Genomic DNA, 14,663 nt, shown 5'->3' with positions numbered 1-14,663 from the left:
AATTCATAACCAACATATGTACATCATGCATAAAAGTTGAATCTAATCAAGAGATAGGGGAAGGGGTGAACGGTCAAAGCCCTTGTGATATTATGTTTTTCCAACAGCATAAATGTTACCTTATGTTTTTTTTTCTTTCTTTTTTTCTTCTTCTTGATGAGATAGAATTTTCACATAAATATAATCCACACATAGAGTTTTTTTTTTGAAAGGGGGGAAGGGAGCAAATAAGGGATCAAAGTAGCTTAGGGTCCCATTCACAAAAACGGAAGTTGCTTTATCTAATCCCATAGATTATTACTTCTTAAAGTGTTACTTCCTGGGTGATAATACCATAGATTATTAGACAAAAGGAAGTTCTTTTGTCTAATACCATAAAGGGAAGCCACTTGAGAATTGTTATAGTTTTTAAAATCTATTTCTTGGCTTCTTGCCAAGGAAAAACTTCATTGGGATGAATATTTATTAAAGTGCCACAAAAAATGAAAAAAATGTGATTCACTCTAGTTTCATTGTTTCTAGTTAGGTGTAAGTTGAGTCGGGTTTGGTCGGATTAAGGTGAACCCTAACAACCTAAGGTTCTAAACACCTAGCCCTGACCCTAATACACCTTAGTCCTTCAACCCTAATCCAACCATTTGGTTTAACCCTTCCCAACCTTTCTCCAATCCCCATAAAATCTCAGAGCTTTCATATGCTCTTAATTTTTATTAAGATACCTAAACTCATTTTTTATGATTTTATGGTGGCCTTTTTTATAATCGATTTTTTAATACAAAAGTGAAGGAAAAATGAAAATTTAAAATGATTATTAACTATTATGAATTGTGATATATCACATATTGAAAATCTAAAATCATGAAAATAACTAATAACAATTTCTCATTAGGGTTAGGGCAGAAAATGGATTATGATAGCATATAATCGGACAATTAAATATACACAGTATCAATGGTGCAATAGTAGAGTCAAATTCAGGTTCAGATAGGTTGCTTAGGGGGATCACATTTAAAGTTCTCACCATTATTATATTCTCTTGTTGATCCAATGCAGCTCTCAGACTTAAAAGGGCTTGTATACCTACTGGCCTATACCCAAGCAATGAGAGTCACCACCTGTGGAAAAATACATGGAAAACATATGGTGTGTTTGCTCTGGCCTTAGTGAGCACAACTATTTTAGCAAGGCATTGAATCTTTGGGCAAAGATGAACATGCTCTTAGTATTTAAGATAAGTGGTAATTAATTGAGTTCTTTTGTTTAGAATGATTTATGTAATCACGATGCCAAATTATCTAAATTGGTCCTCTGTTTCTTCAGTCCTAGAGGCTATAGTTGATTTGCCCAAAGTGAAGAACAGTTCATAGTTATATACTATTAGTACTCCATACTAATTACTATCCTCAATGTGGGTGTTTGTGCTCAAGAGAACTGACATCCAAGATAGAAGGTGCAAATGATGGAGCCTTGTTGGTGGGGGGAAAGAGGTGGGGGGAGAGGGAATCGGGTTTTGGGTGTCAGGCACAGGAGCTAGTGAAATCTGAGGAGGATCTAGAGAAACAGTGAAATCAACAAAAAACAGCAATAGAAGAATAGAGATAGAGAGCGCACTAGCCTCTTGCCATGGTCTAGGGCCTCCGACCACGAAGAGAGATGAAAGAGGTCAAAAGAGATTGAAGGAGGTTTTTGTTGAGTTTCAAACATGGGTATTTCAGTAAAAATGTATGTAAAATAATTTACAAAAGGGTAAAATGGGTATTTAAGAAAACTAATGCTTCAGTTTAACGTTTTTCATCTGGATTAGTGATGGAAGGGAGGTATTTGTCGAATTTTTTGAAAGTTCAAGGGGTATTTATTAAATTGAAACTAAAGGGGAGGTTTTTATGATTGTTAGAAACTTTAGGGGAGGTTTTTGTATTTTTCCCTTAGGCTGCATTTGGTAGAGGTGTAAAATCGAACTGGGGTAAACTTTACACATCGGTTGGATTTTATAGGCATTTGGTAAACATGTAATTTTACAATAAAAAATTACATCGGTGTAAATTTACATTTTACCGTTCAATTACATTGATAATCGATATAATAAATACATCGAAATTTTTTATGTATTTATTACATTTCTCTCTCTCTCTCTCTCTCTCTCTTTTCCTTCTCTTCTTCTTTCTTCCTCCCTTCTTTTTCTCTTTCCGTCACCGCTGCTGCAACCAGTGGTAGCTCTGAACCCACCTACGTTCTCCATGGAAACTAGCTCCATGGCAACCATCACTGGCTTAGCAAAAACAGTTCCATGGGAACAGAGGTAGAAGCTTCATCACCGGCTCAGGAAAACCACCACTCCAGACATACGAACATGCAGCTTGGCCCCGCCAGAGTCGGAGAAGAGGTTCCCATCCAGTCAAGCACTCTCGGCTCGATGTTATCCATGTTGGCAGGTGTAACCCTGTAGCCCACACAAGGAAGATCGCCCCTAGTTGGAGGTGATACACCAAGAGGAAGCCTGTGGGTATGAGGAAGATCGCCTCGGCCAATGACACTAAGGTGAGTGGATGGGTTAATCCTTGCGCTCGGAGATAAATGCGGACTAGATGCAGGAAGGAATTAGTGAGGAGGTCCGGAAGAGAGAATAGAAGATAGCTCTAAGTGAGATTTGTGATTTTCAGGATCCTGGTGTAAACAAAGAAGACACTTGGACATGCTGAGACAGAGAAGAGATATGGGAAGTGAGGAGAAGAGTAGAAAAATTACAGAGCGATGAAGGGTAAGGGCCAGAAGCTTGGGACGCTGAGCTCCAAATGCGCACATAGAGGTTCCATGCGCAGTGCTAGACTAGAAAGGACAAAGTAACCGGTGATGTTGGCAAAGGCCATGGCAAGGGAGCCAGCAACAAGTTGTATATCACCGAGGTGGCCCAGGAAGAGCATGGAGAGGATAGACCGTTAGTAGAGAAGGAGGACAAGATGAGACTTGTTCAGTGTAGAGACGATGTCTCCATGGACGCTTGCCAGATATACTTGTACGCTGATGATTTTACACCGTTTTTCCAAACGCACAAGAGTGGAAAACATGCATTCGGCCGGTTTGTTTTTTTACCTTGATACATTTGAGCGTTTTTTATTTCTACCGATGGCGTTTTGTATTTGTACCAATTCCAAACGCAGCCATAAAAAAACGATCTAAAAGAAACGTAGAAAACATAGTCCGGTTCCCATGAAAATCATCTGTTAACCATTGGATTGTATGACCAAGCAATTATCAAGGAGAATCAAGTCTGTGGTCAATGTTTGATTGGACTTGACCCAACCGGTCAACTCATATTAGTACGGGTTCAACCGTCCAATCTGGTTCAATTAGAAGCTGCTGCTTGCTGCCATGCCAAGACAGAAAGTGTGTCGAGTTTCGTTTGGCATACGGCGTACTCGGATTTGGGACGTCAGTAAATGCCACGTGGAATTTCACAAGAGTCATATCTATCTCGGCGACTCGCCTACCAAATACCTCTATTAAATATTTCGGAACTCGGGTGCGTTCGAACTTTGATGATTCGATCTCATTCTTCTTTTCGAAACTTCTCTAATATTTATTTATTAATTAATATCTTAAAATTTCGATCCCAATCACATATTTCCCCTACTGGGTACTGGCGCCGTGCGTAACAAAAGTGTGCGAGCGAAACACTAAAAAGCGAAGCGAGTAGTAAGAGAGAAAGTGAGGGGGAGGAGGGCGAGAGAGATCAGTCGTTCCTTGTTCACTCCGTCATTTTCACTTCTTCTATTGACTTGATCGCTGGAAGCCTGTCGCTTGATTCGCCGGAAATTACAAATTTTGGTCACTGTTGTTCTTCGGCAGAGTTTAATTCATGTCGATAGGTCGCGGAATTAGGGTTTCATTGCGGACAGATACTCCCTTTTTGCCATTTAAGGAAGCTATTGCCCTGGGGAAATGAGCCTGTGGATGACCGTCGGATTTAGGGTCTGGTTGATCAACGGCCACGATTTCGTCACCGGATGGAGGGAGGTAGCCTCTTAGACCTGCTTTCTCTGGTATTCCTCATTCCCTTTCCAGTGCACCATAATTCTTTGGTGTTGATATTAGAAATAAATAAGAGCACAGAAGAAAGATTAGGGTTTATGTGTTCCCTTTCTAAATGATGACTGGTGAGTGTAACGTAAAAGTTGTCTTTTTTCTGTTGTTTTTTTTTTTTCCTTTATTAGTATTTGTATTTGCAGATCAAGGTTATACGCGTCCTTCATATGTGGGACACTACAGCTATTGGGCAGTGATTTTGAACTTAACGTTTTAAAATTTCGACTTCCCGCGGGATTATATGCGAAAATTGAGTTCTGTTGTTCAAGTTTATTTATGTTCTACCGTGCAAGATGGAATTAGGGCGAGTCTTTTATGAGCTTGTTACCATTTTTTTCCATGTTCATGACATTTAGGCTATTTTGGTTACAAATCTGCTTCAAAGCATCGCTACTTGAAGAATGAGTTCTGATTTCTGAGCCAAAAAATGATTATCTTTTGAAGTCAACTTTTTTCAGCTTTAAAGACTGGATCCATTGAATGAATGTTTGAGCCCATAAAAAAGAAACAGTTCCAAAAAAATTCATAAACCAAAACTTTAAAGTGATAATTGGAATCGAAAAATTCACGAGAATTAATTATTTGAAAGTGTGCCAAACACAGCCCAGGTACTTAACAATATTTTGCTTTTTCTTCGCACTTTAGTGAGATTAATCATTGTTTTTTTTTAATCTGTAATTTCCATGTTGATAAATGCGTTTTATTTTGTTTTAATAAATTTATTTTATTCTACTATGTTGATGATGGGTTATTTGATAGTGCACCATAATAGTACATCAGTACCTTGCTTACTGCTTATTATATTAAACTATTAAGTTGGAGTTCTCTTTAAATATTCAGCGAGTGCCATATACTTTCCCGTTCATATTGGCAGAGAATTTGCTCATTTGAAGCTGCTAAAGAAACACATATGCTGATATTTTCCCCTTTGTTCTTGCCTTTGTACTGATTGTTGGTTATTGTGCATAACAAATTGTGCAAGACCTTGATATCCAAAGTTACCATCATTTGGCTACTTAGCTCTAGGTACTGATTACTGGCTACTTTGGTCCCTGAACTTTAAAATATGATAATTCAGTACCCGAACTTTCAAAACGTGCCAATTTAGTACCTAACTTTAACCAGCCGTTAAGTGGCATTTGAAAAGACACAAATGCCCTTTTGAGTGTCATCTAATTTTCTTTATCAACCATCCAAATGTTGATAAAAAATGAACAGTCCCAACTCCCAAATCTTTGCCTCTTCTATTCAAAAAGTTGGGTCACCAGAGTGCCCACTGAGATGTAACCCCAACTTTCTTGAATAGAAGAGGCAAGGATTTGGGACTGTTCATTCTTTGTCAACATTTGGATGGTTGATAAAGAGAATTAGATGACACTTGAAGGGCATTTGTGCCTTTTCAAATGCCACTTAATGGCTGGTTAATGGCAGCTATTGGATTGGCACATTTTGAAAGTTTGGGTACTGAATTGTCATGTTTTAAAGTTCGGGGATCAAAGTGGCACTAGGCCCAAAGTACAGGGTATTAATTGAGAATTTTCCCATTACTAAATATAGAATGTTAAACTAAAACTGGTAGACATTGAATGGGTTGCATATTTGAAGTTTTCCAAGCCTAATTTTTGGAGTCAAAGTCTTCTTACACACACATGTTAGTCATTCATTGTAGTTTGCTTGTTTCCTCTCTTCTTTTTTCTTACATGGAGAAGTCTTCAATTGGCAGTTATCTAGTGAGGGGTGTCCTGGGATTTTACACAACAAATATTTTAGTGGTTAGTATTGGTTACAACAACAGTAGATCCACCATTTGTTGGGTGGAGTGATGGACCAACTTTTACTCCGAGTCCAAGGACATCATTTTGGGGGTGATGTAGCATTGTTACGTTGGTTATATATATTTGTCTATGTATGAATGGTACATGCATGTGTTTGCATATTCCTTCCACAAGAAAAACTTAATAGGTGAGAATAATAAGTTGAGAATGGTAAATTTGATTCATCAAAAAAAATGGTAAATTTGTTTGTAGTAAATACAAAATAAGTAGTTGCCATGTTAATAAAATGATAAGTCTGCTTTAGTGGTATTTTGTGCAAACACACTAAATCATGATATGAAACCCAGATAATCCTGACAAATTGCTTCCTTTGTGGAGTCCAGTTAGTGGGATTGGCCTGGCCTGGCCAGATTTTTTCTCTGACCTCAAGGTCCTGGTCTGTATGGTAATTTGGAATGCACAAGGTCTCTGCTGAACCTTACTAGATTGTCTTTTTGACTTGAGTTTTTCTTGGTGAACTCCATCTTAGTTTTTCACTAATTCACAAGATCACTATTATCTAAATGGAAACTGAATTATAAGGTAATTAAATGTATCCATTTTCAATAAGCAAAACTTGTTAGACAAATTATTGGGTTCATTATTTCATTATTAAGGTCTATCATCAGGGCTAAAATGGATTTTTGAGAAGTGATGATTGAAGTCTGATTCTTTCAAGAATTATATAACAACATCAAGCATGTGGGACAGCTTAACAATAAGAGATATGCAGAAATTCTCTGTCTTGCAGTTTTTATCTTCTTATTATTGGTGCTTTTCTTTCTTTTTATTTTGATGTTGTGTCTTTGCTCAGCTTTGAATCAGCAAATGTGTTTGACCTTGTTGATTTGTTTGATCTTGTTGCTGGTCAGGAGAAATAGGGCTGCAAAATGGTATCCATGTATGTGAACCCAAACCTGTTCTGGTTAAGGGTGATCTGAATTTGACATGTTTATAATTGGACTGTATGTGGATCCACACCCCTATGGCCCTATCTGTTCTATCTGATGCGATTTAAATATATATGCTTATATATATTTACAGGGATGGTGAAGGGGAGCCTTGCCCCCCTCCCCATGTGTTAAAAATCCCCACAATCCCCATTTATATCCCACTTATATTTTGGCCCCCATCCATGTTTATTAACTTCTACACCCTGCCCTCCAATCCATGTTTATTAGCTTTTGCCCCTCCCCCCAAGAAAAAATCCTGGCTCCACCATTGTATACTTAAACTTCATTTTCTACCCATTGGTAAAGTTGGTTTGAATGCTGTTCTTTTACTAAAGAATCATTGTTTTAAGTCCCATAGAATTAACTTTCAGTATATTTTGTTCATGATATACAATATCAATGCCATTTTTAGTTCATTTTGTTATTAATGTAATATATTTATCTTTCTTAGTTTAATTTATTAATGCTATTCAATATTCGATTGCAATATGCATTTGCTTCAAATCTGATATTAATCTGACAGATAGTATTTGATTTGAATCTGAATATAAATGAATCAAATCTGGATTTTGAATCTACCTTATATCTGATTCGATCCGATCTGTTTGCAGCTCTTAGTAGAAATAAAACCATGTTGGGCATGAGTTCTTATCATATTCTGTTTTGCTTTTTTATACATGTTTTTGTCTAAGAGACTTGATTTGAGTATCCAGTGTGCTTTATTCTTTCTCCAATGTCATTTTTGTAGGGATGCACCCATGGATTATGATGACAATGATTTCCAAAACCAGAATTTTCAGTTAGGTGCTGAAGAGAACACCAAATTTCCTCCAGGCTTACGCTCATATGCTCTTCCCAAATTTGATCTGGATGACAACCTCCAAGTCCACTTAAGGTTTGATAGTTTAGTTGAAACTGAGGTTTTACTTGGTATCCAAGGTCAAGAAGAAAACCAGTGGATTGAAGAGTTCTCCCGGGGAAATAGTGGGATAGAGTTTAGCTCCGGTGGGGCTGAATCTTGCTCTATTTCTAGGCGCGAAAATGTTTGGTCTGAGGCCGCTTCTTCAGAATCTGTTGAAATGCTATTGAAATCTGTTGGGCAGGATGAAATGATCACAGGACAGACTATTATTGAGGGGTCAGATGCTTGTGACGGACTTGATAACATAACAAATCAAATGGAACCCGCTTTAAATGAAGATGGTTCCATTCCATCTAATAGTGGGGATGCTGTAGATGTGGGCCCTACATTACCACCTAAGCAGTGTCCGGAGAGCTTTGCAGGGTTAAGTAAGGATGTTGTGGCAGTGCAGTCCCAGGTTGAAGCTACACCTCAATCTCACAAATGTGAAATGTCTGGTTATGGAAGTTTGAAAGACTTGGGTCCGATTATGTCTGGTGAAAAGTCCGACTCACCGTTGGCTGAGGGTAATCTGATGATTGATGAAAAGTGTACTGATAGAAATCAGAGGGAAGATGGTTCTTTAGTTGTTGGATCTGAGGAAAACAATCCACAGGATGATTCTGCTGTGTCAGAGACCATACAAATTGACAATCTTGTTCCAAGTATTGAGGAGTTGAATGCTACAGTGACCCAACAAAAGCCAGTGGAAGGTTCTGAGCAGCGTACCTCTTTTGACAATCCAGATGCTTTGCAAGAAGATGAGTCTGTAAAAGAGGGGGAAGGAGATGTTTCAAGCAAAGAGGATAAGTTAGATGATCAAAATTGTGATGGAAATACAGTTGAATCCACCATTAACAAGGTGGAGAACAATTCCAGTTCTGTGAAAAATATAGATTTTACAGTTCAGCTTCCAGTATGCAGTGAGCATCTGTGTTCTGAGCAGACTGAGCAGACTGTTCAGACCAGTAATTGGGAGGCTATGGTTTTGTCTAAAAGTAGTGAGGTAGGTGATAAAATTGTAGATGATACACATGACTCATCTTTAATATTGGAGAAAGAGATTGATAGTTTGGAAGGGGATGCTGCTAAGGTTAACAACAGCAATGTTGGAATTCCTTCTAAGCCAGTGTTGAATATGGGCCCTCTAGCACAGGCAATGGAGGGACAGACCCAGATTGCATCTTCTGAGAAACAAGACCATTTGTTGGAATCTGATGGTTACCAATTGGAATCTGATGGTTACCAATTGGAATGTGGTATTTCAGGCTGTAATTCTGAGACATCTTTATTGAAGGTGGAGGACAAAAAACTCCTTGAGATTAACAGTAATAATCATGTGGAAAACCCTTCTTTTCTGATGGCAGAAGTCTGTTCCTCAACTAATATAATCCATGAAAAGCAAACAACTGAAGAAAGGGGTGATGATTATAATAGTTTGGGAGTTCAGGGGGATGATTGTAATTCAAAGGATCATGTATCAGTTTCCTTGCAGGCTGACTCATCGCAAATCTGCAATAGTAGTTTGGACATTGAGCCTTGTAAAATGGAGAATGCTAGTATGTCTACTGTTTCAGGTGGTACAGAAAGTGTTGATGATGGTTCTCTTGTTATGGAGAAGCATGTAGTATCTCTGTCTCATGGTCAAAGTACTGCTGAAGCAGAGGTGGGGGTGTGTGAACCAAAGTCTTCTTTGGTTGTTGGTGAAGAATCAGGTATACAATTCAACCACTATTCTAGGGAGGTCTAAGTTAAAAGATCCATGGATTTTTCTTAGGCAGTGTTTCGATAAGGGATAATTGGAATTGGAGGTAGAATTGAGGGGGGCAATTTCATAAGTCCCTAGGTTCCATTGTTTGGGTCCATTTCTGCAATGGGGACATAATTTGGTAAACATGGAATTTTAGCTTCCACAAAATTCAAGTGTGGATTTACAGGAATGAATCTGGAATTTGATTCCACTCCCACCTTGATAGCCTGAAATTCAGATGATTTACACCCTCTGGAATTTTGCAATCTTCAAAAATGTGGAATCTAAACTTAAATTCAGTGTTTTGAAAACTAGACCGGATGTAATTTATGTATAAAAAGCCTCAACTGGATATTGAGTTGTGGGTTGACCATTCTGACTGCCCAAGCTGACTCGACTGCTTAACCTTCGTAACAAGAAAATGTAACAAAATTCAATAACTAGTAGCTTATATTTTAAACCTATCTCATGCCAAAACTAGCTTTAATGAACCAAGTTTTATGGTATGACAACCCTAGGTTTTGTTTGTTTGCAGTGCAAATCCAAACTTGGTGCAAGATTTGCACCCAGTTCAGCTTTGCAGCTTTTGATTTGTAGTGATCATCTGCATCTCTACCTGGGGTAGAGTTTAAAATTTTAATCTATTTGCACTCATTGGTGGTGCAAATTTCATAACCCAAAAATTGATGCAGCAAAATTAGCATCATTTTCCTCTACCTTCATTCTCTCCTGTATAAAGTGGGGAAGCGTCATTATATTCCTCTCAAATAAACAAGGCAAAGTAAAGACTGAAACAAAAATGAACCAGAATTTGCACTGCAAACAAACCGATCCTTAATATGATTATTCTTTGAAATCTTTGACCAAATCAATGTTAATTGGCTATTTCAAAACCGAGTTTTATGATCAGGTCATAAGTCAGGTGTCTGGTCCAGAATAGTTATCAGATACCTCTTAAATTCCATTAGTTTTCAATTTACTCGCGGTTACAAAACTGAATTCACTTGATGGAATTTTGAAACTTGTGGAATTAGCTTCAATCTATGTTCAATTCCATTACTGTCATGATCAAAACGTACAAAGTTTTTGTTATTGTCCTTTGTACCTGTTTTTATCGCAGCCTCAACTGGAACTGTATCTGAAGTTGCCAGTTGGGAACCCTCTAACAAATCTGATAGTGCTTACTAATTTCTTCCAGGAAATGGTATTGCCACAAATGAAGTTATTCAAGACAAAGAAGATATAATGCCATCTGTATGTGTTGGGGATGTTGCTCAGTTGGAAGGAAAGGAAGAATCTGTAACTGAAACGTTTACAGAATCAAATTTGGTTATGAAGGAGTGCTCCCTTGTGCCAAGTGAGCCGGCTTCTATTTCTGAAGTTGAAAATCTTGCAGTTTGTGATGGCACTGGGGAGCAGTTACCTGGGTCATCTGGTCAGTCTTCATCATCCGCTGGGACTGTTAGTACAACATTCCAGAATGAACCTGAGGCTGTGTTACCTGACAAAATTACTCAAGCCTACTCTTGTGAATTGGAAACACAACCTGTTGTTGATGATCCAGTTCCAAAAGAAGATGATAGTACTGGTGTAATAGGAGTTTCTAATGAGAAGTGCAAAGAGTCATCCCTAAATAGCACAGGTAATCTACTGGTTCTAAAAGGATCTAAGATATTTTGTCTTCTATTCTTTATTTAAATATTTGTTTCTTTGCTCTAAATGAAATCAAAGGGGGAGTGTCCTCAGCTCCCCCCCCCCCCCCAAAAAAAAAAAAAAAAAAAACTTTGTTAGAGATCTGTTGCTGCTATGAGTTGTATCTTTTAGGCAAATCATTATACAGTCCTGACTGTGAACAAAAAAAAGGCTATATGCTATGAGCCCATATATGAATACTATGGGCATGAATACAGGAAAAAGGGATACCGTTCTCTGTATCCTAAAATCCTGTACATGGATATGTGTACAGGTATGCCATACAATATATGTATATATCATGCTTTTATATCTAATTTTAAAGCCAAGTGTTATTTATGTCAAGACTTGATGTCTTGTCAAAATAAAATTTGTTAAAATGTACCATTTTACATATTTAAAAGTGTTAATGCTATGAAGTATATCTGGAAGTATCCATGTGGTATCTGGTGTGATATTGGATTTGTATCATCTCTGACCTTCATATGCTAGGAAGTATTATAGGCTACATGTTCCTCACTCTTGGGATTGAACTATATAGGAGATGCCACATATGTCCTTCTTTTCTTCCTTTTGCCTTGGTAGAAAGAATACCTAGTTATTGTTAGAACCTCTTATGCACAGAATTGCTATCACGAGATAAACCTTCCTACGATATTGGCCAACTGTTATTAAGGCTGCCTTTGTTTTAATGTGAAAGGTTGGACAACTTTATCTTTCACTGTAAATGGGGCTTAAATATATCGGGTGTTGGGCAACACTGCATTTTAGATCCATTGCATTTCACCATGATCAGCAATGCAACACTGAAATGTTTATGCAGTGTTTCTGCCTAAAACCTGTTTGGTAGTAACAAATATGCCCTAAAGTGTTGTACTTATTAAAAAATTTGCTGCAGCTACGATGTGACAACTTGGAAAGAGCAACTTCTTTTTCTTTCTTAATTATGCCACATCAGTGGGGGAATTGCTGCAACCCCCTCTCATAAAACATAAGAAGGTGATTCCTTAAATGTCTCCCACTGCTGGATATTTGAGGCACGGCCCTTGCATTTCCATTGCATAAAACATGGATTATCAAATGCAATTTATGACTGTTTAAGCATAATAGCTCATAGGGGGTGCAACTTAGACAGGCCCAACTCGAGCCTGGACTGACTAGGGGTGATCATTCTTGGCCTGGGCCAGAAACCCGGCTCGGCCCAGCCGCAAATTTCTAGGCCTGGGCCCTCATCAAACCCAGAAAATTCTGGGCTGGGCTTGGACTCAACACTTTAAGCGTGGCCTGCAATATAATATAATATATAATATACATATATATATATATGTATTATATATGTTATATTTACACAATTATATTTTATTTTATATTAAATGTTTATCATTTTATATAAAATATAAAAGTTTTAAGTTTTATTTTAGCATATAAAGAAATATTTATAAATTGACACTCAATGGGAATGAAGTTCTTGCCTTCATCTATAAAAGGATAGGTAAGCCAAGCCAAATCAAGCCTAGCAATTGAATGAGGCCCATGCCTTAATTTTTTGTGCCATAGCCAAGCCCAATTTAACTTTGGCTTGTGCAATTTTTTTTGTATGTATTACATGTTATTTAATTTAAAAATTTAAAAAATTAATTTTTTATTATTTGATGTCATGGATGATGGACCCAAAATCATTACTCAGTAGGCCTGGAAAGCCTATAAACCCATCCCAGGCCCATGTAGGGCTGGACCTGGGCTTACAATCTAGCCTAGGGTGTGGGTTAGGTTGAGGTCAGGCCTAGCTTAAAGCCCTTAGTATTGGTGGTAAACCCGGCCCGATGCGGTCCATGATCACCTCTAGGACTGATGCAGCTCGCAATTTCCATAGGCTGGGCTTGGATTTTCGGTCTTTGAGCTATGCCTAGGCCCAAAACCTCTGGCTTTCCTATTTTTTTGGGTTGGGCTTGGGCCTGGCCCTTAGGTAGCCCAAGCCTGACTACACACTTTCAGACATATTTAAATACATATATGTGTACATGCATACATATTTACGTAGTCATACATATATGTATACAATCTAGGGGTGATCATGGGCCAGGCCAGTCTGGAATGGGCTTTGTGCCTAAGTCACAAATTAAAGTTTTATAATATATATATGTATATATTATAATATAATATTTTTACATTATATGACAAATAATATATGTATAAATATATGATACAGTTTATATAATATGAAATATTATATATAGACACGCATACACATGCATGCTTACATATGTAATACATATATGCATACATACTAGGGTTCGTGTATGATACTGGAAAAACTTGTAACCAATCTGGTGGTATTTATCAAAACTCATTGAGGGTGATCAGTTAAAGCTCTTCTGGTATCGTGTCTTTCTAGCAACATTAGGAATGCAACTCGGGTTGGCCCAAGTTAGCATTTTACACTGCTTTGGTCTCGGTCCCTTTCAAATTTTGACAAAACCCCAATTCAAGGCCCCCCCAAGATGCACTCCTAGGCAGCACAGATTTTTCCATATATATTATGCTATGTCTTGTTTTATAATATTTATATAACATGATCTAAAGCACATGTGCAAGTTTATATTTGATATAATTTTTTTTTTTTGATGATAAAGAAAAAACTTTATTGCTAAAAAGTAAAAAGATAAATACAGCTTAAATATGGTGACAAGAGGGCACCCCCATCACACTGCAACAGTACAAAGAGAAAACACAACAAAACAGACTTCAAAGCAAACATGGCAAAAACACCAAGACTTTTAAAGAATTCAAAGAACACCAAAAATCTGCCCCAAAGTCTTCTTTCTTTAAGTCTTAAAATTCTGGCAGTATCAACACCCAACCATTCACTGGAGAGCTGATCTGTGCCACCACCTCTTCCATCCTTTTCTTCCTATTCTTGAAAATAAATAATATTGTTGTCTGGGCTTTAAGTGTTGGGCCCAAGCTCAGTTGTAAAATTTCTGGGCCTGGTGGGGGCCTGGGCTGAGCTGGGCCCGAGCACAAAATGCTAAGCACAGGCCAGGAAATTTCTGGGCTAAACCGGGCTAGGCTGAAAATGATCACCCCTAATACATACACTCATGCATGCATGCATGCATGCATGCAAAATATATAAATTTCCTATTTGAAGGTTTAAATTAATGAAACTAAATAGGTTCATGCAACTTTTAATACATTGGGTTGGGCCTAATAGGCCTGCCTAAACCCGATCCTAGCCTGGGCAACCGAGTGCCAAATTTCAGTTCAGGCTGGGCTTGGGTTTGGACAAATCGGGCTTGACCTTGGGCTTGTTTTGGGCTCACGCCTTAAGTCTAATGGCACGGGTTGACATTAAACCCTTCCAGCCTGCCTGATTTGCACCCCTAATAACTAATGGCAAATCCATACAACTTAATGGTTATAAAACAAATGCATGCCAAACATCCCAGAGGCTGGTATTCAACATCAAA

The 14,663-nt window shown here is 37.9% G+C and overlaps 1 protein-coding gene across 6 annotated transcripts in view; it reads left to right on the top strand.

The window, feature by feature from the left end:
- The first annotated feature begins 3,463 nt into the window (after positions 1–3,463).
- The window catches only part of LOC104602374 (protein SWOLLEN 1-like), a 36,545-nt gene continuing 25,345 nt past the window's right edge, over positions 3,464–14,663 (top strand). For 2 of the 6 annotated variants that reach the window (XM_010266040.3, XM_010266037.3), the window contains exons 1-3: positions 3,464–4,040; positions 7,599–9,466; positions 10,700–11,143. In XM_010266040.3, coding sequence (XP_010264342.1) covers positions 7,609–9,466; positions 10,700–11,143 — 2,302 coding nt within the window. In that variant the 5' untranslated portion in view covers positions 3,464–4,040; positions 7,599–7,608. Of the gene's footprint in view, positions 4,155–7,598; positions 9,467–10,699; positions 11,144–14,663 lie in introns of all 6 variants that reach the window. The other 4 variants (XM_088895813.1, XM_010266038.3, XM_088895814.1 and 1 more) reach the window with 3 other exon arrangements.

The sequence above is a fragment of the Nelumbo nucifera genome, chromosome 1, assembly GCF_055504915.1.
Source record: "Nelumbo nucifera cultivar China Antique chromosome 1, China Antique-T2T, whole genome shotgun sequence".
NCBI classification, from domain to species: domain Eukaryota; kingdom Viridiplantae; phylum Streptophyta; class Magnoliopsida; order Proteales; family Nelumbonaceae; genus Nelumbo; species Nelumbo nucifera.
The sequence above is the reverse complement of the archived record's forward strand: the minus strand, read 5'-3'. Positions and strand labels throughout refer to the sequence as shown.